The sequence below is a fragment of the Hyla sarda genome, chromosome 2 (genome assembly GCF_029499605.1).
Source record: "Hyla sarda isolate aHylSar1 chromosome 2, aHylSar1.hap1, whole genome shotgun sequence".
NCBI classification, from domain to species: domain Eukaryota; kingdom Metazoa; phylum Chordata; class Amphibia; order Anura; family Hylidae; genus Hyla; species Hyla sarda.
In genome coordinates this window covers 340,057,366-340,080,556 of record NC_079190.1, presented here as the reverse complement: position 1 = coordinate 340,080,556, position 23,191 = coordinate 340,057,366, and the positions used below count along the sequence as shown (strand labels likewise).

The 23,191-nt window shown below is 45.8% G+C and overlaps 1 protein-coding gene across 1 annotated transcript; it reads left to right on the top strand.

Annotated features, from left to right (window-relative positions):
• The first annotated feature begins 9,107 nt into the window (after positions 1 to 9,107).
• On the top strand, positions 9,108 to 21,152 carry SNRPE (small nuclear ribonucleoprotein polypeptide E). Its single transcript, XM_056558143.1, has 5 exons — positions 9,108 to 9,328; positions 9,663 to 9,689; positions 13,615 to 13,677; positions 15,311 to 15,389; positions 20,156 to 21,152. The coding sequence occupies exons 1-5, from the start codon at positions 9,275 to 9,277 to the stop codon at positions 20,209 to 20,211; spliced, it is 279 nt and encodes a 92-aa protein (XP_056414118.1). The 5' UTR covers positions 9,108 to 9,274; the 3' UTR covers positions 20,212 to 21,152.
• Positions 21,153 to 23,191: the final 2,039 nt, after the last annotated feature.

Sequence of the window (23,191 nt, the reverse complement as noted above, 5' to 3'; positions counted from 1 at the left end):
AAAAACACATGGCATACTAATTTGGAAACTACACCCCCAAGGGGTACAGTGAGCCTTAACACCCCACAGGTGCTTGATAAATGTTCATTAAACTGGGATGTGAAAAGGAAAAATTTTATTTTTTACACTAAAATGCTGAGGTTACCCCATATTTTTCATTTTCACAAGTGGTAATAGGAGAAAATGTCACCATAAATTAGTAAATACATTTCTTCAGAGTAAGGACATACCTCATATTTGACGTAAACAGCTCTGCGGGTGCACACCAGGTTTTAGAAGAGTAGGAGCGCCATTCAGCTTTTGGAGAATTTTGTCAAAGACCATGAGCGTTTACAGAGCTACCATTGTGCCAGAATAGCAGGACCCCCTAAAGTGCCATCATTTTGGAAACTAAACCCCTCAAGGAACGTAACAAGGGGTGCAGTGAGTATTTACACCTCACAGGTGTTTGGAACATTGGGACGTAAAACGACAAAATAGGTTTTTCTTTTAACAAAAATGCCGGTGTTATCCCAAATTTTTCATTTGCACAAGGGATAATAGGAGAAAATGCCCCCTTAATTTTGTAACCCAATTGCTTCTGAGTATGGAAATATCCCCTATGTGGATATAACATGCTGTGCGGGCGAACTACAGGGCTCAAGAGTAATAGAGCTATGTTTGAATTTGAGGCCTATGGCATATCTGTAGCTAAAGGTTGCATACATTCCCCCGGGGAAGGTGTATAGAGGGGGAACTGGACATTTGGAACGGATCGGTGTTCCCTACTGTTACGCCGAGCGCTCCGGGTCCCCGCTCCTCCCCAGAGCGTTCACAGCGTTTTCCTGTTTGCAGCGCCCCGGTCGGACCCGCTGACCGGGAGCGCTGCGATAATGTCCCTAGCCGGGATGCGATCCGCGATGCGGGACGCGCCCGCTCGCGGTTCGCATCCCGGCCCGCTTACCAGACTCGTTCCCCGTCTGTACTGTCCCTGCACGCGCCGGCTCTCTGCGATTTAAAGGGCCAGTGCGCCGCTGATTGCCGCCTGGTTCTAATTAGTGTATTCACCTGTGCACTTCCCTATATAACCTCACTTCCCCTTCCCTTCCTTGCCGGATCTTGTTGCCATTGTGCCAGTGAAAGCGTTCCTTGTATGTCCCAAGCCAGTGTTCCAGACCTCTTGCCGTTGCCCTTGACTACGACCCTTGCTGCCTGTCCTGACCTTCTGCTACGTCCGACCTTGCTCTTGCCTAATCCCTTGTACCGCGCCTATCTCAGCAGTCAGAGGTAGAGCCGTTACCGGTGGATACAACCTGGTTGCTACCGCCGCTGCAAGACCATCCTGCTTTGCGGCGGGCTCTGGTGAATACCAGTAGCAACTTAGAACCGGTCCACCGGTACGGTCCACGCCAATCCCTCTCTGACACAGAGGATCCAATTCCAGCCTGCCGAATCCTGACACCTACATTTATTTTCCAGGAATGGATGAAGTGTACTATGGGGGGGGGGATTGAAAATGACAATGTTACTACTGATATGCCAATTATGTTTCCAGAATGATGACCCAGAGCATAGCCAAAAGTAAAAAATATGCCCGCCCCAAACCCTATGCTCTGAATCATTCCGGGAATGTGATGTGTGTGGCCGTCCCTAACCTGTTGCCTCAAATGCGCACCCCGCTCAGGTGGAGAGAGAGCGCTGTGCTTTTGAGGCAACATAAAAAAGACCCCGATGCTAGTGACTCAGTGACCCATTTTTGGAAAAAATACCCCCAGAGGTCTTATCAGGTTTTTTTTTTTTTTTTTGATGACAGGTGTGGTTGTTTTGGTACCTCGCACAGGGACAGGTGAGCTGCCGTTACCATGAATTGGGGTCAGCATAAGGACATCCCTCTTATCCTTATACCTGACCAGCAACATGTTTTCATGGGTCAGGGCACAGGACTCGCCTTTGGGCATAGGTGTCTGAAAAATTTAGAGGGAAGCCTCTCTGGTTCTTCCGCACAGTCCCACAAGTGGACGTGGATCTGTCGGCAAGGGATGTGAACAGAGGGATGCTGGTATAAAAGTTGTCCACGTACACGAGGTAACCCTTATTCAAGGTCCCAAACGAGTTTCCCGCTAACACCCAGAGTGGGGGGGACATTCTGGGGGGTTCAATACGGGAATCCCGTCCCTCATATACTCTTAACTTATAAGTGTACCCGGAGGTACTCTCCCAAAGTTTGTAGCGTTTCACGTTCAGCGTTCGGGGTGCGCTTTGAGAATATACTGGCGGAAGATGAGTCTCTCCTTAAAACTGATAAGAGACTCATCTACCGAGAGCTCCCTGAGGGGAGCCAAAATTTGGCCCTAAAGTGATCTATGACCGGCCTCACTTTGTAAAGCCGGTCATAGGCAGGATCACTTCGGGGGGGACATGCCGCTTTATCAGTGTAATGCAGGCATTTCCAAAGGGCCTCAAACTGTCCTTGTGCCATGGCCATACCGTAGAGTGGGGTCTGGTAGAGGACGTCCCCACTCCAGTTCTGCCTGACACTTGTTTTTTTGACTAAGCCCATACGCAGCATGAGGCCCCAAAATGTCCTCATTTTGGCTGCATTGATGGCGTACCATCCATCGGGCCAAGCCAAAAATGAATCAGGGTGGTGGGCAATGAACTGTTGGGCGTACAAGTTTGTTTGCTCCACCATATGATTGACAAAGTAATCACTGAAATGATAACTAAAATTGTCTATTCCAGTGTATCTGGCTGTGTCAATCCAGATTCCTGAGTCGCCAACAAACTCAGGAATCCGTGGCTGATATCCCTATGGGGGTCTCCAAACAGGTTCACCGGAAGGGGGCGCCGATACGCTTGTCTGGAGGATCGGACTCCTATTACAAGCGACATGGACGCTCATACTAGTGTCGGTCACTGGGTCACTATCATGGGGGGTGTGGCCTCACCTGGCAGCGTCTCCGCTGCCTTCTGGGGGGCGCGTCATCAGTGTTAGATGATGAGGATGAGAAAGGACACGGGAAAGTAGGATCTTCCTCGTCCTCACTGGCAGATGCGGAGCAGAGGCAAGAAAAGCATATGGTTCCTCCGACAAAAATGCCCAGCGGGCCATCACCTTTTTGCCTGGGGCTACTTGGCCACTGGGTCATTCCACCTATGGGGTTAGGTGTTGCAGAGGCAGTGGTCGCTGCCCGGCGCTACGCCAGTGTTAGGTTAGGGACCCACTCTGAGTAGGTGGTCTTGACATGGCGAGTGGGCTTGTCATTTTTGATCACAATGTATACTAACAACCTGTTAGTTTTTGAAATTATGCTTAAAAACACATAGATCAGAACTGTAGATGTGTGGTTATGTTTCTGTTTCTCTATTTTTGTAAACACGATCAAGCCCCTGGCTCTGGGCCACACCACCCCACCCCACAGACAAAGCATCACAATAACAATGGCTACTACAGAGCACCACACCAGTGTGAACACCTACCATGTGCTCCCTACTAGAGGGCAGGAAGAATGTTAGGAGGAAACCCTTATGCAGTCTCCTGTTCTTTAAAATTGCCTGGGCCGAATGGGTGGAGTGGAGTTCTGGCCATGGAAAAGGGGATAGACTACAAATGTAAAACTAAAATACAATTTGTGGATGTGCGGCTATGTTTCTGTTTCTCCATTTTTGTTTTAAATTTGTATATTACTTCTATGTAAAAATCTTAATCTTTCCAGTACTTATCAGCTGCTGTATACTACAGAGGAAGTATGAATGTTCTTTTCAGTCTGACCACAGTGCTCTCTGCTGACTCCTCTGTCCCTATCAGGAAATATCCAGAGCATGTTTGAGAGATGTTTGCTATGGGGATTTGTTCCTGCTCTGGACAGTTCCTGATAGGGACAGATATGTCAGCAGAGAGCACTGTGGTCAGACAGAAAAGAACAATTCAACTTCCTGTAAAGCATACAGTAGCTGATACTGGGAGGATTAAGATTTTTAAATAGAAGTAATTTACAAACCTATCTAAAAATATTTGGTTTGGTGTCAGCGCTACTATAGTAGTGGTGTAGTAGTAGTTACTATTAATAACAAATGATTGTGAATGTATTAATAGCCTCAAAAATGGTAATATTGTGCTGTCCAGTAAAAGTTATTTATTATACAATACTATTTCCTATTGTTAAATGAGTATTGTTATTTCTTATGAAGATACATGATACACTTTAGTTATATCATTTGTCGTTCCACTTACGGCGTCGGTACGGAGGTCTAGATGGCGATACCTTCAGACGTTAGTTTCGGTGGAATCTGAGTGCTGTTTCCTGGTAGCGTGTGCCAGGAGACTGCCCCGGCCGGTGGCGTCTACAACCAGCTTCTTGCCCGGCTGCCAGTGACGTCACTACAGTTTCCAGTGTCGATCAATTCTTACGCGTTTTGGAAATTAGCGATTTCCTTTCTCAGAGATGGTAGCCACAGGTTTACGCCATCATTTATACTACAGGTCCCAGCGATCCTCCTCCCAGGTAAGTACATTCTAAAAGTCCGTTATAGTGGTATGTCCGTATAGGTGAGGAGGTATAAACGTCTGTAGGTATCCGTCATCACTTGGAATGCGAGCCTCAGTTCATTAAAGATGTATTGCATGTCTGTTACCCAGAGGATAAAAGCACTAATATATTTTCTATTTGGTTTCTTTTTATATCAGTGTTTTAATTGTACTTAAAAATCTTGGATTTTGGTTTTCTTATATCCGTGTTTTATTTTCTTGCTTGAGTGCATAAAGGTTTTTATTCTTCCACCTGATTCTACATATATATAAATTGGGAAATTATTGTAGAATGGGATAGTTCCTCCAGATACATTTAGTTATCTGTGCTAAAGCTGTATCTCAATAGGACTGAGAGTTACCTTTAATTTGGTACTTTTTTAATCTACAACTCATTGCGTATGAGGAAATAGCTGTACTTTGTATTTTATTTTCTTTAAACCTGTAGTTATGACTTCTATGTTATTTTAGGGAGGCAAATAATTCAAAGTCCACATTAAGTCCCCGTGGGACCATCGTGTCCAGTTACAGCTATTTCCTCATGCGCAATGAATTATAGGCGAGGGAGCGGACTCAGGACGTACAGGTACGCCCTGAGTCCTTAAGGGGTTAATGAACTGAGACTCGCATTCCAAGTGATTTCGGATACCTACAGACGTTTATACCTCCTCACCTATACGGACATAACACTATAACGGACATTTAGAATGTAGTTACCTGGGAGGAGGATCGCTGGGACCTGTAGTATAAATGACGGTGTAAACCTGCGGCTACCATTTCTGAGGAAGGAAATCGCTAATATCCGAAACTTGTTAGAATTGATCCACATTGGAAACTGTAGTGACGTCACTATCAGCCGGAGGTCAGCTGGGACATTTTTTCATAGCGCAAGAAGCTGGTTGTAGACGTCACCGGCCGTGGCAGTCTCCCGACACATGCTACCAGGTAACAGCACACAGATTCCACCGAAACCAGAAGATAGAGACAGTAAGACACCTGCTCGAAACTCACCTTGCTTCATTGTACACAAAAAGTGGTCTGTACTATGCTGGGGGGGGGGGGGGGGGGGGTGAGCTGTGATTCAGGGCTCTGTATTATGCTGAGGGCCTGATACTCGCTTCTGTACAGGTTCTAGTGGTTTGATATTTGGTTCTGTACTGTTCTGGGAGTCTGATACTTGGTTCTGTACTGTTCTGGTGGGCTGATACTTGGGTCTGTACTGTTCTGGTGGGCTGATACTTGGGTCTGTACTGTTCTGGTGGGCTGATACTTGGGTCTGTACTGTTCTGGTGGGCTGATACTTGGGTCTGTACTGTTCTGGTGGGCTGATACTTGGGTCTGTATTATGTATCTGTTCATTGGGGAACATTTATGAATAAATATAGTCATAGTGCATCTGTTGGCAAACTTATTAGAATCCTTCACATGACATAAAATATTGGTACAATCTGCTAGGCCAATTGTCAAATTCACCTTCCTTATACCACTTCATGGCTGGTATATGTGTATAGTAGTAATCTGCAGCAAAAATGCACATATTAAGCTTATTATATGACTCCTCTTACCCCCTACTTTCTCTTATTCACTACAAAGCTTTAAAAGGTAGGAGTAAAAAGTGAAACAGAAAGTGAAACATTTGTTTGGGCTCAGCCCCATTCACTTCAATGGAGCTGAGCTACAGTACCACACACAACCTGTGGACAGGAGTGGTGCTGTTTTTGCAAGAACAAAAAAAAGAATTTTTTTTCTAATCCTGGACAACCCCTTTATGGAGGCGGGACCCGGTATACCCTGAATGTATAATTGCTTTTAATTCCGTTAGTGAGATTTGCCGTGACCAAAACCACAATTATAGAATTTTTTTTTTACCATTTACGATGTTCACTGTGCAGTTTCTATGTTATATTTGAATAATTTGGACATTTGCATGCTCATAAACCACATAGGCTTACTTTTTTTGTTTAAATCTTTATTTGGGGAAAAAATTGGAAAAGGGACATGATAAGAATGTGTTAATCTCTGGTAAAATGAAAGCGGAGCTGTTGCTATGATTAAATGACTCCAGTTTTTGTCTTTGACAGATTGATAAATCTGGACCACTGGGTACAACAGTCTAAATTTGTGGCATCTGACATTCTATCTGATGCCACACATTCAGAAATGGGGCCTGACCCTGGACTTTCAAATGATCAGACATAACTGTCCTCTAGAATAGATTTACTTTTTTTTTTTTAAAACAGTGATGCTGTATGTCCGCATTGTCTTAGCGCAAATGTATTTTAGCAGCGACCGCAGACAGAATCTCTCCCCGGAATATCTCTGGGCGGAAATACAGCAGTATGGATGAGCCCTAACAGGGCTGGTTACCGAAAACTGGTACAGAGGACAAACACTACACTTAACTAATTCCCACGCATTTCATGCTCCATGTGCTTGAAATGTTACAGCTGGAGCGTCTCATCTGCTTGTGATAAAAGATATATCACTTTATCCAAGCGCATTGCTCTGGAAAGGACCTATCTGCCTATATGCATTAGGGTTGCCACCTGGCCGGTATTTTGGCCACCTTGATGGTATTTGGCTGTCTGGGAGTTATAGTTTTACAACAGCTGGAGGCTCCTCGGTTGGGAAACAATGGGCTACTGACACTAATCATGTGAAACACTGACCTATACTATATACAACTAGATAGTCCAACATGCCGGGAGTTGTAGCTTTGCAACAGCTGGAGGCACCCCTGGTTGAGAAACACTGACCTATATTATATAGTCCAACATGCTTGGAGCTGTAGTTTTTGTTTGGGTAGCTGCTGAGCCACAGGCTGTATCAGGGCATGCTGGGAGTTGTAGTTTTTGTTTGGGGCAGCTGCTGAACCACAGGCTGTATCTGTGCATGCTGGGAGTTGTAGTTTTTGTTTGGGGCAGCTGCTGAACCACAGGCTGTATCAGAGCATGCTTGGAGTTGTAGTTTTTGTTTGGGGCAGCTGTTGAGCCACAGGCTGTATCAGGGCATGCTTGGAGTTGTAGTTTTTGTTTGGGGCAGCTGCTGAACTACAGGCTGTATCAGGGCATGCTTGGAGTTGTAGTTTTTGTTTGGGGCAGCTGCTGAGCCACAGGCTGTATCAGGGCATGCTTGGAGTTGTAGTTTTTGTTTGGGGCAGCTGCTGAACTACAGGCTGTATCAGGGCATGCTGGGATTTGTAGTTTTTGTTTGGGGCAGCTGCTGAGCCACAGGCTGTATCAGGGCATGCTTGGAGTTGTAGTTTTTGTTTGGGGCAGCTGCTGAGCCACAGGCTGTATCAGGGCATGCTTGGAGTTGTAGTTTTTGTTTGGGGCAGCTGCTGAACTACAGGCTGTATCAGGGCATGCTGGGATTTGTAGTTTTTGTTTGGGGCAGCTGCTGAGCCACAGGCTGTATCAGGGCATGCTTGGAGTTGTAGTTTTCGTTTGGGGCAGCTGTTGAGCCACAGGCTGTATCAGGGCATGCTTGGAGTTGTAGTTTTTGTTTGGGGCAGCTGCTGAACTACAGGCTGTATCAGGGCATGCTGGGATTTGTAGTTTTTGTTTGGGGCAGCTGCTGAGCCACAGGCTGTATCAGGGCATGCTTGGAGTTGTAGTTTTCGTTTGGGGCAGCTGTTGAGCCACAGGCTGTATCAGGGCATGCTTGGAGTTGTAGTTTTTGTTTGGGGCAGCTGCTGAACTACAGGCTGTATCAGGGCATGCTGGGATTTGTAGTTTTTGTTTGGGGCAGCTGCTGAGCCACAGGCTGTATCAGGGCATGCTTGGAGTTGTAGTTTTCGTTTGGGGCAGCTGTTGAGCCACAGGCTGTATCAGGGCATGCTTGGAGTTGTAGTTTTTGTTTGGGGCAGCTGCTGAACTACAGGCTGTATCAGGGCATGCTGGGATTTGTAGTTTTTGTTTGGGGCAGCTGCTGAGCCACAGGCTGTATCAGGGCATGCTTGGAGTTGTAGTTTTCGTTTGGGGCAGCTGTTGAGCCACAGGCTGTATCAGGGCATGCTTGGAGTTGTAGTTTTTGTTTGGGGCAGCTGCTGAGCCACAGGCTGTATCAGGGCATGCTTGGAGTTGTAGTTAGTAACTAACCACAACTCCCGAATTTAATTTAAAAAAAGCAATCAAAAAAACAAAAATGGTACTGTTAAAAACTACAGATTGGAGCGCAACAAATGAGCCTCATACAGGAAATAAGAAATAAGTTATAGGGGTCATTATAGGACTAAATTTCCCCCTCATATGTGTATCCTGTGATGTTACGCATACATCATTAATTATGCAAATTAGCATGGCCGGCATTTTTTGGCAAGAAAGGTGCCAACCCTAATATGCATCCATGACCGGATTTTATGACCGAAACCAAGGATACCCTTGGAATTGGAATGCCACAGCTGCTTTTTCTACAACCAGAAAAATACACCGTGCAAATCTATTCTAATGGGTAAACACATCCTCTACCCTCACAGGGCAGCCCTCTCCTATAACGCCAGGAGAGCCATAACAACGAGCAACGGCATCATGTGACAAGATGACACGATAAAGCTGTCACATGGTGATGACGTCAGCGCGAGGTTCCGCTCATGTTTGGATAGACTGGCCGAAAAGGGCGGGAAAAGTGGTCTTCCGGTGTTACGTCACGTTTCTTCCTGCGTCTTGTATCATCCTTTTCCGGCGCTTTTCGTGCGTCACTACGGCTAGTTGGTCGCGGTGTTCGTTCCGTTTCCGGTTACTTACAGGCGGACGATTTGCAGTGAAGATGGCGTACCGTGGACAGGGGCAGAAAGTACAAAAAGTGATGGTTCAGCCCATCGTATCCTTTTATGTTGTGAGGGAGGCCCGGGGAGCTCTGCGGTAGAGGGCGGGGGTTCTGTCTATGGGCACACGTGGTGGCTGCACTTTGTATGGATGGAGTGTGATCTCACTGTTTGCGGGGATCTACTGTACGTCCATTGTAGTGGATCGTACTAGGAAGGGGACTGGTGACATACATATTTATACACAGAGTATATGTCATGTCACTGAAGGGTTACTGGGTATAGCAGAGTGGAGTCAGTCATCTTAGACCCTCACTTGCTGTGGTTTGGGCCTTGGGAGACTTTGTCTATAACATCTTATCTTTGTTTACCTTAACATGTTTCTTTCAGAATCTTATTTTTAGGTATTTACAAAACGTAAGTATATATTGTATATTAACCCTGTCTTATGTGGAGGCCCCCATTATACTGTGATCAGGAGGCACAAATCTGTCCCCTTGTGAGAGCAGATCTCCAGGTTGTAATATGAAGGCAGACAGGGGCTTATTGGCATATTCCAATGGCTACTGCACTGTTTCCCAACCAAGGTGCCTCCAGCTGTTGCAAAACTACAACTCCCAGCATGCCTGGACAGCCTTTGGCTGCCCGGGCATGCTGGGAGTTGTAGTTTTGCAACAGCTGGAGGCTCCTCGGTTGAGAAACACTGGGCTACTGACACTAATCCTGTGTGTACATGTCATAATTTGTAGCCTTTGGTGTTTTTCTCTTACTACAACATTTATAAAATGTTGTTTTTTATGTAGATTTTACTTTGGCTCAAACCTAGTTGGTGTGTTTAAAGGACATCTGCAGGAAAAAAAACTTTATCCCCTATCCACAGGATAGGGGTTAAGTTTTTGATCACGGGGATCCAAATGCCGGGGCCACCCTGCGATCTCCTGCACGGGGGCCGTGACTCTACCGTGCAGGAGGTCTGCAGACTGCAGCGTGACATCGCGGCCGACGCACCTTCTCCATGTAGTTCTATGGTACAGGTGGGGAGGCATCGTTCGTGCCTTTCCCACAGAACTGTATGGGGCGTACTGTCAACCTCAGAGTGGCGATGCGGGGCACCGTTTGGGAGATCTCGGGGTCCCAGTGGTCGGACAACACCACCCATCCCACACAAGTGGTCACACTTGGCGTATTTTGCTGTGTATTTTCTGCTGCGTATTTTCCTACTCATTGAAGTCAGTAGGTAGTAAATTTAGTTATGTATTTTGCTACCCGTTGACTTCAATGGGTAGAAAGATGCAGCAGCAAAATACGGCACGTATGACCCTACCTTTGGGGTACGTTCATACGTACAGGATCGGCTGCATATTTTGTGCAGCTGATTTTGCTGCCTGTTAACTTCAATTGGTACGTTCACACATGCGTATTTTTGCTGCAGATTTTGGCGGTTGGGGTGATAGGACTCAGGACCCCAGGAGAAAAGCCGGTGGCGGCGGTCTCTGGCACTGCAAAAGCCGCTGCAGTTCATTGATTTAAAGCACCCGCTTTAAATCATTGATCTGCAGCGGTGTCGCCGGGGGTTATCGGCTATCTGCCCTAACCTCCTATCGGCCCTAAAAAAAGCCATATCGGTCGATCCCTGCTCTTGGTACAGGATTGTTGTGCAGGTGACAATCATGTCATTTTCTGGATATACTAATAATCCTGTATGATGTCCAGTGATGTCCAGCATCTTCATTGTCACACCTCCTGTCTTATGCTGAGCCTCCTCCTCTGCTACAGAATGGAGCTTCACTCGGCATCTAGACCAGACATAGGCAACCTTCGGCACTGCAGTAGTCTTGGACTACATCTCCTATGATGCTTTGTCGGCATTTTGTCTGTAAGATCATCATGGGAGATGTAATCCAAAACATCTGCAGTGCCGAAGGTTGCCTATTCCTGAACTAGACCTCTCTCCACCACATGTGCAATAGCTGCATCCACAGGCATTATTATATATACACCGGCCCTTATAGTGCTCCTGTGGTTTGGGAATGTCCCCTACTGTGTACCAAGCAGGATCATTAACTTGTCCAGAAGACCAGGGATTACTAAAGAAAAGAAGCACTAATAATTTTCATCAGCATCTCCTGTGCCAACTGGTTAGTCTGGGGGATACTGATGGCAGATTCCTTTTAAATGGGCACGGTCAGTTGCAAAAACTTTTTGTTGTTACTAAGGAAAATTAAAGACCTTTTGTAATATGGTTGTTTAAAGAATTTTTTGAATATTTAAAAAACTTTTCTTATATATAATCAACTGGCTCCAGAAAGTTAAAGATTTGTAAATTACTTCTATTTTTTTTTTTTATCCTTTCAGTATTTATAAGCTGCTGAAGTTGAGTTGTTCTTTTCTGTCTAAGTGCTCTCTGATGACACGTGTCTCAGGAACTGTCCAGAGTAGAAGCAAATCCCCATAGCAAACCTCTTCTACTCTGTGCATTTCCCGAGACAAGTAGAGATGTCAGCAGAGAGCACTGTTGTCAGACAGAAGAGAACTCAACTTCAGCAGCTGATAATTATTGGAAGGATTGAGATTTTTTTTTAAATAAAAGTAATTTACATATCTGTTTAACTTTCTGGAGCCTGTTAATATATACATTGCCCCCCAACCCCCCCCCCCCCCCCCCCGGAATACCCCTTTAATAAAGAAAACTGCTCTTGAAAATCCCACCACTAGGGGTCCTCATACCTACTGGGACACTAACCAGTTCTGCAGCAGCATCAGGTTTGTCCATGTGTCATAGACAAAAGAGGACTCAGACAAGGCTGCATGAGCAGACACACCACTCACCTCGCTCCCCCACAAGGAAGGGACATGACCACTTCACTTCCTGAAAAGGATTTCTAACACTGGGGGACCTGTGGCGTATCGCATACCTGTCTTTAGTTTGTAGATTTGCACATCTATTTGGTTTGGCAACCACCATCAGCTCCAGGAACTATATAATCTGCTTTATACAGTAAAACCTATCCAATGGGGTCTGTACCTCTTGGCAGTGGAGATACCCGTTGCATTAGCGGGCATTGCTAATATGGAAATAGCCAGCTTTGTACAATGGGCGGGACTCGTCATACCTAGCATCCCTGCAGCATACCTCCATCTGCTCTGCACTGATATGCCCACAAACCTGGTGTTTCCATGGGCGATGGGGTGCTATGAATATTTGAGATGGGCAGGCATATGGAGGCAGGGATTCTGGCTATGCCAGGTCCCACTTCCATTGTGCAAAGCCGGCCATTTCCAGATGAGCAATGCCAGCTAATACATTGGGTGTCTCCGGACTGGGAATCCGGGTAAGCGATACCTCCCTTTAATCCAGCACTCTTGAGGAAAAGGAATAGAAGTCCAGCACAGCACTGGTATAAAAGTATGCTTGTCTTCATTGTAATCTAGGACACATCAAGGATAAGTCAAAACAACCAGACAGTGACATGCTTCAAGCAGAAGAACCGCTCTTGATCATGGTAAGATTAAGGGTAGGGTCACATGTGCCCTATTTTGCTGCATATTTTCTGCAGCTGATTTTGCTACCTATTGACTTCAGTGGGTAGGAAAATATGCAGCAGCAAAATACGCATCAAAATACAGAATGTGTGACCCTACCTGAAGAGTGGTTCTTCTGCTTGAAACAGATCACGGTCTGTGGTGTGCACTTCCTCTTCCTTGATGTGTCCTGGATCCCAATAAAGACAAGAATACTTTCCAGTGCTGTGCTGGACTTCTATTTCTTCTTAAGTGTGTTGGACTTCCTCCAAATTGGTGCCTTCTGCACCTGACATAACTGCAGTAAGCTGATTCTTTGGTCAGAGTTTAGATTGTGCTCATTGTAATCTGGTTCACCTGCATTATAACCCCTGTATTGGGTTTAGTGCAGTTGAACCCCCTGTAAATTTCCCTTTGAAACTGTATTTTCTTGTTTTAGAGCCTTTAATGCCTAATAATGCCTTTGAATACTGTGACACCCCATGATCAGACACCTATTCCCTATCCTGTGAATAGCGGACAAGTTGTTTAACACTGCAGTACCTCTTGATGTCTCTTTTTGTTATTATTTATTTATTCAAACCCCCCCCCCCCCCCCCCCAACCCCACATTGGCCATGACAATGGCCTTGGAGGAAAGAATTGTGCAACATCCCACTTTTATCAATCAAACCACACATTTGGCTCATATTTTGGCAGATTACTCCAACATATCCCTGAAATGTAAAGCACAAATGCATTGTGAACATAGTCTAATATGTGTAAACTACAGTCAGTTGTACGTACATTAATTTGACTCTACTGCTGTAAATCTGTTACAGAGATCTCGGATCCAAGTGTGGCTGTATGAGCAGGTGAACATGCGTATTGAAGGCTGCATTATTGTAAGTCTAATATTTTAACACTTCAATTTTATGGTTAATAAAGACCGAGATGCATCGTTGGTTGCATTTAGTGTTAAGCAATGGTATTGCCTTTGTGTACTCTTGATTTTTTTCTATGCTGGTTTTAATGCTATATGGCTGCTGTTGTGAGATTTAAGTGTTTAAAATGCAGGTGCTGGTCCTTTATGGGGGCTAATTGGGAAATCCACAGTGGGATCAAAAAGTCCCATCTTAAGAAAAATGGTATTAATAAAAACTACAGATAATGATGCAAAAAAATAATCCTTTATTTAGCCCAATGTATGTAAAAATAAGTGCCAGGTCAATTTTAAGGATACTTGTTTTCTTACAGAAAGTTATAGGAGGAAATGTATTAAAAGGTGTGCAGAAGAAAAGTTAACCAGTTGCCCACAACAACCATTCAGATTGCTGCCTTTTTAACCCCTTAAGGACCAAGCCCATTTTCACCTTAAGGACCAGGCCAATTTTATTTTTGCATTTTCATTTTTTCCTCCTCACCTTCTAAAATCCATAACTCCTTAATATTTCCATCTACAGACCCATATAAGGGCTTGTTTTTTGCGTGACCAATTGAACTTTGTAATGAAACCTCTCATTTTACCATAAAATGTACAGTGAACCCAAAACATTTGAGGGTTTTGTTTTCAAACTGTACAATTTACGGTAAAAATTACGTGTTCTTTATTCTGTGGGTCAATATGATTAAATTGATACCCATGGCTAGATACTTTTATATTTTTGTACTACCGTATATACTCGAGTATAAGCCGAGTTTTTCAGCACGATTTTTCGTGCTGAAAACACCCCCCCTCGGCTTATACTCGAGTGAACTCTCCACCCGCAGTGGTCTTCAACCTGCGGACCTCCAGAGGTTTCAAAACTACAACTCCCAGCAAGCCCGGGCAGCCATCGGCTTGCTGGGAGTTGTAGTTTTGAAACCTCCGGAGGTCCGCAGGTTGAAGACCACTGCGGCCTTCGACATCATCCAGCCCCCTCTCACCCCCTTTAGTTCTGTACAGTACTCGCCTCCGCTCGGCGCTGGTCCGGTCCTGCAGGACTGTCCGGTGAGGAGGTCGTCCGGTGGAATAGTGGTTCCGGGCTGCTATCTTCACCGGGGAGGCCTCTTCTAAGCGCTTCGGGCCCGGCCTCAGAATAGTCACGTTGCCTTGACAACGACGCAGAGGTACGTTCATTGCCAACGTACTTCTGCGTCATTGTCAAGGCAACGCCTCTATTTCGGGCCTGCAGCGCGGAGAAGAGGCGCCCCCAGTGAAGATAGCAGCCCGGAACCACTATCCCACCGGACCACCTCCTCTCCGGACAGTCCTGCAGCACCGGACAGTCCTGCAGCACCGGACCAGCGCCGAGCGGAGGTGAGTACTGTACAGAACTAAAGGGGGGTGAGAGGGGGCTGGATGATGTTGAAGGCCGCAGTGGTCTTAAACCTGCGGACCTCCGGAGGTTTCAAAACTACAACTCCCAGCAAGCCCGGACAGCCGATGGAAGTTTTAGTGGCTTTGCTCACATAGCACCAATAACTCTTTTAGTCTGACTGTAATCTTGATGTCTAGATCACAAGTTAGTATAGTTAACTTAATGTTGTCATTTTCAGGGTTTTGATGAATATATGAATCTGGTTTTGGATGATGCTGAAGAAATCCATATGAAGACAAAGTCACGGAAGCAGCTTGGTGAGTTGTCAGATTGACAAATACATGTAAATTTAGGTTAAATGATCTCTTACATAAACATTTATATTAATTATATGAACCTGAATATTAGTGGACAGTATTCTCTATTTTCCTAAAAAGATGAAAGCTGCCTTTTATAATTGACCCTCTACCAACATTTGACATACTGCATACTATGTCCTGATGTCGGGAAGGGAGAAGTAGGAAGCCAGCTCAGGAGCTAAGCCCACTCCATACTTGACAAGTGCCAGCGGGCATGACACCTGCAGGTAGCAACCTGGATTAGAATCCACGCTGATTCGGAGTGTGGAACCCTATAGATGCTACAGTTATACACTGAGTGATTGTCCCTTCTTTTTTCTGATGATGGGTTGCCAAGCAGTTAAGATGGCAGCCAGGGGCCTAGTAAAGGCCCTCTATATTAGTTTTCCTAGTACACATTGCTGGAAACCTGTCAAACGCAGTACGTTAAAGGACATCTGCAGCCTAAATACACAATACACTAAATCCACAGGATAGGGGATAAGTGTTTGATCGTGGGGGGGGGTCCCGAATACTGCAGGAGGCGTGCTGGCCGCAGCATGACACCGTGGCCAACACGCCTCCTCCATGTAGTTCTATGGGAGTGGCAGGGAGGCAGCGTTCGTTCGTCCCTGCATCCCATAGAGCTGTATGGGGCGGGGGTGTGGAAAGGGTCTACCTAGCAGCACAGCGCGGCAATGCTGGGGCCCTGTTCGGGAGATAAGAGGGTCCCAGCGGTTGGACACCCTGCGATCAAACACTTATCTTCTAACCTGTGTATAGGGGATAAGTGTATTTAGGCTGCAGATGTCCTTTATGACAGGGCACAACAAATCCCAGGCAGCAGGTAATTTCTTGGTGGCGCCTAGGATTTTGTCAGCCCTTTCCAATAGGGGTTGTCCATCTTTAAAGTAAAAACCTGTTTTGCTTACCTCTGCCTCTGTTCCAATGCTGATCTACCATGCCCCCCCTCCTGCCTGCTGTTGATGCTATAGTATTACAACACCTGGAGCATCAACTGACCGCCTTAGCCAGTGAGCGTCCTTGGCGGTCACTCTACGTAATGCGCACTCAGGAGAAGGAAGCGGCTCCAGTTGCCAGCAGTTCACTCTTTCATCAGCATAAAATCTGGGCCCAGCCCATGTGTCCTGCTCTGCTGCTTAACTGTGAGCTTGCTTTGTCCCTTAAGGTGTAGGAGCTGCCTCTAGCATCAGACAGTGCTCACTTCTTTTACTGTAGCTCCTACCAGCTACCTAGTCTCTGTAGATAAGAGGGTTTTATTTTTATATAACACCACAAATATATGATATGGAGAAAAAATTATAAAAGCTAAACAATCTATATTGCCACTTATAGAAATGTCTAAACCTATAAAATATAACATTTGTCAGAAAATATCAATGAAAAATACCACTCTCCCTGCAATATAAGTGCCGTTACACAGCTTAAAAATATATAAATAAGAATTTGATTAGAAACTACCTATTCTGCCCCCCATCATTTTTTTTCTCAGTCTATATTTATCATTTTTAAATAAAACCTAACAAAAACTATATAAACCTTGAATTGCTGTAATCTGCTTAAGTTAATTTTTTATTTTTTTTAAAGTATATTTTGTCCTGCAACAAATAAGCCATGTCATGGCTTATTTTTTGCAACATTTATGGGTCTTAGAAACTGAAGGGAGAAGTAAAAACACCATCCCTAAAATCCAATGTAGCCCTGGCCTGATAGTGTTTTTTTTTTGTTTTTTTGTTTTTTTTGGTTTATCACTTTAAAGAATTATTCTAGTGTTAAAAAAAAAAAAATACTTATCTACCCCAGTCCCCTGCAGCTTCAACTCCAGCTTCTGTCTGCTTATGTCCCTCTGCTGCTCCGGTCTTCTGACGGTTTGTGGTGATGGCCCAGAGAAAGACTTGCCTACTCAGCCAATCACTGGTTGAAAAGGGACAGCGATTGAGCATGTAGGTCCTGCTCTGAGCACTTGTCTCAGAATTGGGCACAAAACAGGAGCTGAAGGGGTCTGAGGAACTTGCATAACCAAAGGCCATCCGGGCATGCTGGGAGTGGTAGGTTTACAATAGCTGGAGGCACTCTTGTTGGGGAAACAGTGCGCTCTATCAAAACATAAATGGACACCTTTAACTTGTGCTTACAAAGAAACTTCTAATCTATTGTTTTTCTAACTTCCTAAAAGTATAAAGCTTCAGCCAGTAGGGGCTTACTTCTACTGAATTTGCAGTTTATTGCCTGTGATGCTATGCTCACACTGCAGAATTTCCATCTGAAAATTTCCACACGGAGGTTCTGAGTGTATCCGGGGCCAACAATCAGTCAGCGCTAGGACCAAAGAAAGGCAGAGATCATTCTTATGGCGACTGAGATCTCAGCTGCTGACATTCTATAATGTGGAATCAAGTTGACAGCTATAGGATTCTGCTGCACCAGAATTTCTGAGCATAATTTCTAAGCAGGATTATGTTTGAAAATTCTACTGTGTGAACCTAGCCTAAGGCTCAGTCACTTATGGGTTTACAGTCCTTCTAGGTAAACCCCTCTGACATATATATTATGTGAGGATTGATAGCATTGATATGTTTTATCTAAATTATTAGATTAAATATTGAGAAATATTAAGAATGTAACTTGCCAAATCTGGATTGCTATATTTAAAATATACTTAGTATTTATCTGTGCAAATGGTATGTACTAGGGATCGACCGATTATCGGTATGGTCGATATTATCGGCCGATAATCACAATTTTGGGCATTATCGGTATCGGCAATTACCTTGCTGATAATGCCCCGCACCCACCGCACCACGACCGCCCCCCCAACCCACCGCACCGCGTCACCCCCCCCCCCCCCCCACAGTAGTGCTGGGCGGTATACAGGTATGAACCGGATACCGTTTGGTTTTTTTCTCCCACGGTATGGATTTTTGCCCATACCGCTATACCGGTCGGGCCCCTGTCCCACCCTCCGAGTCAATAAAAAAAATTTAATTTCCCCATGATGGGGGTGGTCCGGGCCATCCATCCTTCCTGTAGTGTCTGGCGGCACTCCGGGTGGAGGGTGAACCGGTCCGGGCTGTCCTTCTCCTAGGGTCCTCTTCTCCACTCCGGGCAGGCTCCCGCCTAGTACACTGCATAGACGCCGCTACGTCCGTCACGGCGTCTATGCAGCGTTACTAGGCCGGAGTCTGCCCGGAGTGGAGAAGAGGACCCCCCGGAGAAGGACATCCCGGATTGGTTCACCCCCCACCCAGAATGCTGCCGGACACTACAGGAAGGATGGATGGCCCGGACCACCCTCCCCGGATGGTCCCTGCAGCAACTGGGAAGGGGAGTCAGGGTTCTGGGATGGACAGGGGTCTGTATAATATACTATACCTACAGTAGGCCCTCCAGCTGTTGACGCCCTCCAGCTGTTGCAAAACTACAACTCCCAGCATGCCCGGACAGCAAATGGCTGTCTGGGCATGCTGGGAGTAGTAGTTTTGCAACAGCTGGAGGCACCCCTAGTTGGGAAACACTGACCTATACTATACACTACTATATAGTCCAACATGCTGGGAGTTGTAGTTTTGCAACAGCTGGAGGCTGTAGGGTTGTTTGTTACATCTGTTTAAAAGGGTACTCCACTGCCCCAGTGTTCAGATCATTTAGTTCCAAAAGCCCATTTAGTTCTGCTATGCCACCTCAATGCAAGTCTCAATGTAAAAAAAAAAAAAAAAATACTGTGAAATACCGTGATACTTTAGAAAAATACTGTGATACTCATTTTTGATCATATCGCCCAACACTACCCCACCGCCCCATTGCCTCCCCCCATCCCCGGTTTTATAATTACCTGTTCCCGGAGCCCACGCTACTTCTTGCTCCTGCTGCGTCCTGCGTTACACTGCGCAATGACGAGTGACGTGTGTGATGTCACCGTCAGTGCGCACAGTGACAGCTCAGGAGGACGCCACCGGAGCCAGATGTGGAGTGGACCCTGGGAACAGGTAATTATAAAACCGGGGATGGAGGAGGCAATGGGGGCGGGCGCGGCGGGGGTGGCAGTGATAGGGCTCAGGACCCCCGGACAGGCAGGGGGAGAGAAGCGGGTGGCGGCGGCGGCCTATGGCACCGCAAAAGCCACCGCAGTGCATTGATTTAAAGCGCCCGCTTTAAATCAATGATCTGCAGCGGTGTCGCGGGGGGATAAATAGCCGATAACTTATACCGGAATATCGGTATAAGTTATCGGCTTTCGGCCCTAACCTCCACCGATTATCGGTATCGGCCCTAAAAAAACTATCGGTCGATCCCTCCAGACTTACCACAGGGTAAGTGGTAACAATATCAACTACCACATAAAATGTCAGAGGGGTTCGCCTAGGACTGTAAACCCAGTAGTCAATATAAATGATTTCTCCTACACAAGGTGTGTGAGCTGCACAACCATTTTTTTGTCTGTCTCTATTAAGAGGCACCATGGTGGAACAAAGGGAGTAGGAACAAGGCTTAGCTAGTGCTGTGTATAAGGCAGGAGTTGGGGGGGGGTCCCCTCAATAACAGCAATGAGTTTATAAAAGGAAAAGTTATACATATCAAAAACTATTGACACGGCTTCTTCACTAAAATATTGACTGAACAGAAGTAGACATTGTACTGTGCCTTTGGCAAGTGATCTTAATGTGTTCTATATGGAAGTGATGTAGTTAATTCACTATGCTAATTATTTGTTTCCTCTCTTATAGGTCGTATTATGCTTAAAGGAGACAACATTACTTTGCTACAAAGTGTTGTAAATTGACCACATCTAGTTCCTTTTATTTGTTTGAATTTTTTTTTTTATTATTATTGTTTAATACAAAGTTTGGAGCCCCTATTATTTTTTCTTCTTCTCTTGGAAACTAGTGATGGCTGTGTACATTGTTTTTTGATAAATAACCTCTAATTCAAGTTTGTATTGTTGCTTGTTGTATAAATTGCAGCTGTACGGGTGGGTAATGTTGTTTATATTATCCAACATTCTGACTTCACAGATCTAAAATGAGTGAGCTCTATCAAGGTTTATATCTGCAAAAAGCTAGATCCATTACTTCCGTGTATATATGCCGTTTACATAGGCGTGGCAGCAAATGGCACTGGCAAGGAAGTCATATTGGTCATCAACTTGATTACATCTGGCTTCAATATATCAAAGATTGATGACTTTCAATGTTTTGTCTAAAAGATGTTGGAATGATAATAAGCAACTTACAAAGTTCATTATAGTTAACATCTGCACCCATTTTGCCTATTTGATTCCCCTATCTGTCTGATGCGTTTGATTAGCAGTCCTGTCAACAAGATGGTGTTCTATGGAGAAGCATGTGACCATGAAATTACTTCTCTATAGAAATGCACTGAGCATAAAGTAGTGCTGGCGCAATGAAGTAGGTTACATTGTATAGTCACATACTCCTCCATAGGGGGTTTTCTTATAGACTGCATCTCTGCCACATCAGTCAGTGGGGAGACTGAGGGGACAGAGCCTCCTTGGTATGCAGAATGAGGTGCAGAAGATGCTTACTAAACTGGCAGTAATATATGAACAAAGAAGACGGGCGCCTGGCACCGGCACCACTACCGTGATGTGCATACTGAAGACAACATTCCTACTCAACTCAGGAATCAAGTGAACAGACAGAGCGGTGCTCAGGTGCAGAAACAAAGTCTGTAATCACTAGTAGCAACAAGAAAAGTTAAAACAGAGTACTCACCCAGGTGAAATCAGTTCTTGCCTGGTTTATTGGGTTTGTGGTGGCATACAGGCGAGCAAGATAGATGGTACAGCAGGGGGGGGGGCATGGACTGAGGAGAAGGCGATGGACTGTTTAGAGTGTCTGCGCTTCGTCAGGCCTATCTAGATAGGCTTGACGAAGCGCAGACACGCTAAAGGGTCTGTTGCTTCTCCTCAGTTCCTGCAACCCCCCTCCCCCTGCTGTGCCATCTGTCTTGCTCGCCTGTATGCCACCACGGACCCAGTAAACCAAAAAGAAGTGACTTCACCCAGGTGAGTGCTCGGTTTGTACTTTTCTTGTTGCTAATAGCTGACTATACTGGCATTTGTAAGTGGTTTATTATATAATTTAGAAAAAAAAAAATGTATATTAGGGCTGGGCGGTATACCGGTTCATACCGAATACCGAAATTTTTGGGCTGCACAATATGAATTTTTCCCATACCGCAATACCAGTTGGGCCCCTCCCCCTTGGCAATGAATTATCAGCGCAGCGCTGTCCCCACATCAGGGAACTAATCATATGTGACCCACCAGCGCTGTTCTGCTCCCCACCACCAAATCATGTTACCCGCCAGCGCTGTTCGGCTCTCCCCCAATTATCAGCCCAGCGGGGAACTACTCACATGTCACCCACAAGCACTGCCCTCCTCCTCTTTGTTGCGAGCCGCTGGCACTGGAACTCTATACTGTACGCCAGTGGTCTCCAATCTGCAGACCTCCAGCTGTTGCAAAACTACAACTCCCAGCATGCCTGGATAGCTGTTGGCTGTCCGGGCATGCTGGGAGTTGTAGTTTAGCAACAGCTGGAGGTCCGCAGGTTTGAGACCACTGCTGTATCCCCATGCGCGGGCTGCAAAAGATAAAGGAATAAACTTTAACTTGCCTACGTCGGCCTTACGCTGGGGACGGGAACATCGGACAGCCGTCAGCCTATCACCGGCCGGCGCGATGTCCCGCCCCGGCCAGTGATAGGCTGAGCCCACTGTCATGTAAGGAGCTCTGGTTGGCTTCTTACATGACCTATCACTGGCCGGTGATAGGCTGACGGCTGTCCGACGTTCCAGTCCCAAGGAACAGTGTGAGGCCAACATAGGTAAGTTAAAGTTTGTTTTCTTTATCTTTTGCAGCCCGGGCATAGGGATACAGCAGTGGTCTCAAACCTGCGGACCTCCAGCTGTTGCTAAACTACAACTCCCAGCATGCCCGGACAACAGTTGGCTGTCCGGCCATGCTGGGAGTTGTAGTTTTGCAACATCTGGAGGTCCGCAGGTTGGAGACCACTGGCGTACAGTATAGAGTTCCATCGCCGGCTGCCCCCAATAAAGAGGAGGGCAGTGCTTGCGGGTGACATAAGTGAGTAGTACTGATAATTAATTGGGGGGGGGGGGAGCAGAACAGCTCGCGGGTCACATGATTTGGGGGGGGGGGGGCGTGGTGGTGAAAAAAATACCGTTATATACTGTGGAACCGCCATAAGGTACAAAAATACCGTGATACACATATTTGGTCATACTGCCCAGCTCTACTGCAAATCCCCTTTTAATGTTTAACCCCTTAAGGACGAGTGGCGTAAATGTACAGCGCTGCTAAGAAGTACTTGGCGCACAGCGCCGTACATTTACGGCGCAGCTTTCCTGAATCACCACGTCTCCGGACGCGGTGATCGGAACGGGATGTACAGTGTACATTCACACGGGCAGATTTAAGTTTTCTGCTGCAAGTTTGAGATGCGGCAAATTTTCCGCCGCGTTACAAACTCACTGTAAACCCAACCGTGTGACTGTACCCTAAAAACACTACACTACACCTACACAAAATAAAAAGTAAAACACTACATCTACACAGTCTTCCCCCCCCAATCAAAAAAAGTCTTGTACGGCACTGTTTCCAAAACAGAGCCTCCAGCTCTTGAAAAACAACTCCCAGAATTGCCGGACAGCCACTGACTGTCCAGGCATGCTGGGAGTTTGGAAACAGCTGGAGACACCCTGTTTGGGAAACACTG

Excerpts from the sequence above, each read along its gene's own strand:
- SNRPE (XM_056558143.1), top strand. The coding sequence starts at position 9,275 with ATGGCGTACCGTGGACAGGGGCAGAAAGTACAAAAAGTGATGGTTCAG. Across the intron at positions 13,678-15,310 it reads GTATTGAAGGCTGCATTATT|GGTTTTGATGAATATATGAA; the intron begins GTAAGTCTAATA and ends TGTCATTTTCAG. Across the intron at positions 15,390-20,155 it reads AAAGTCACGGAAGCAGCTTG|GTCGTATTATGCTTAAAGGA; the intron begins GTGAGTTGTCAG and ends CCTCTCTTATAG.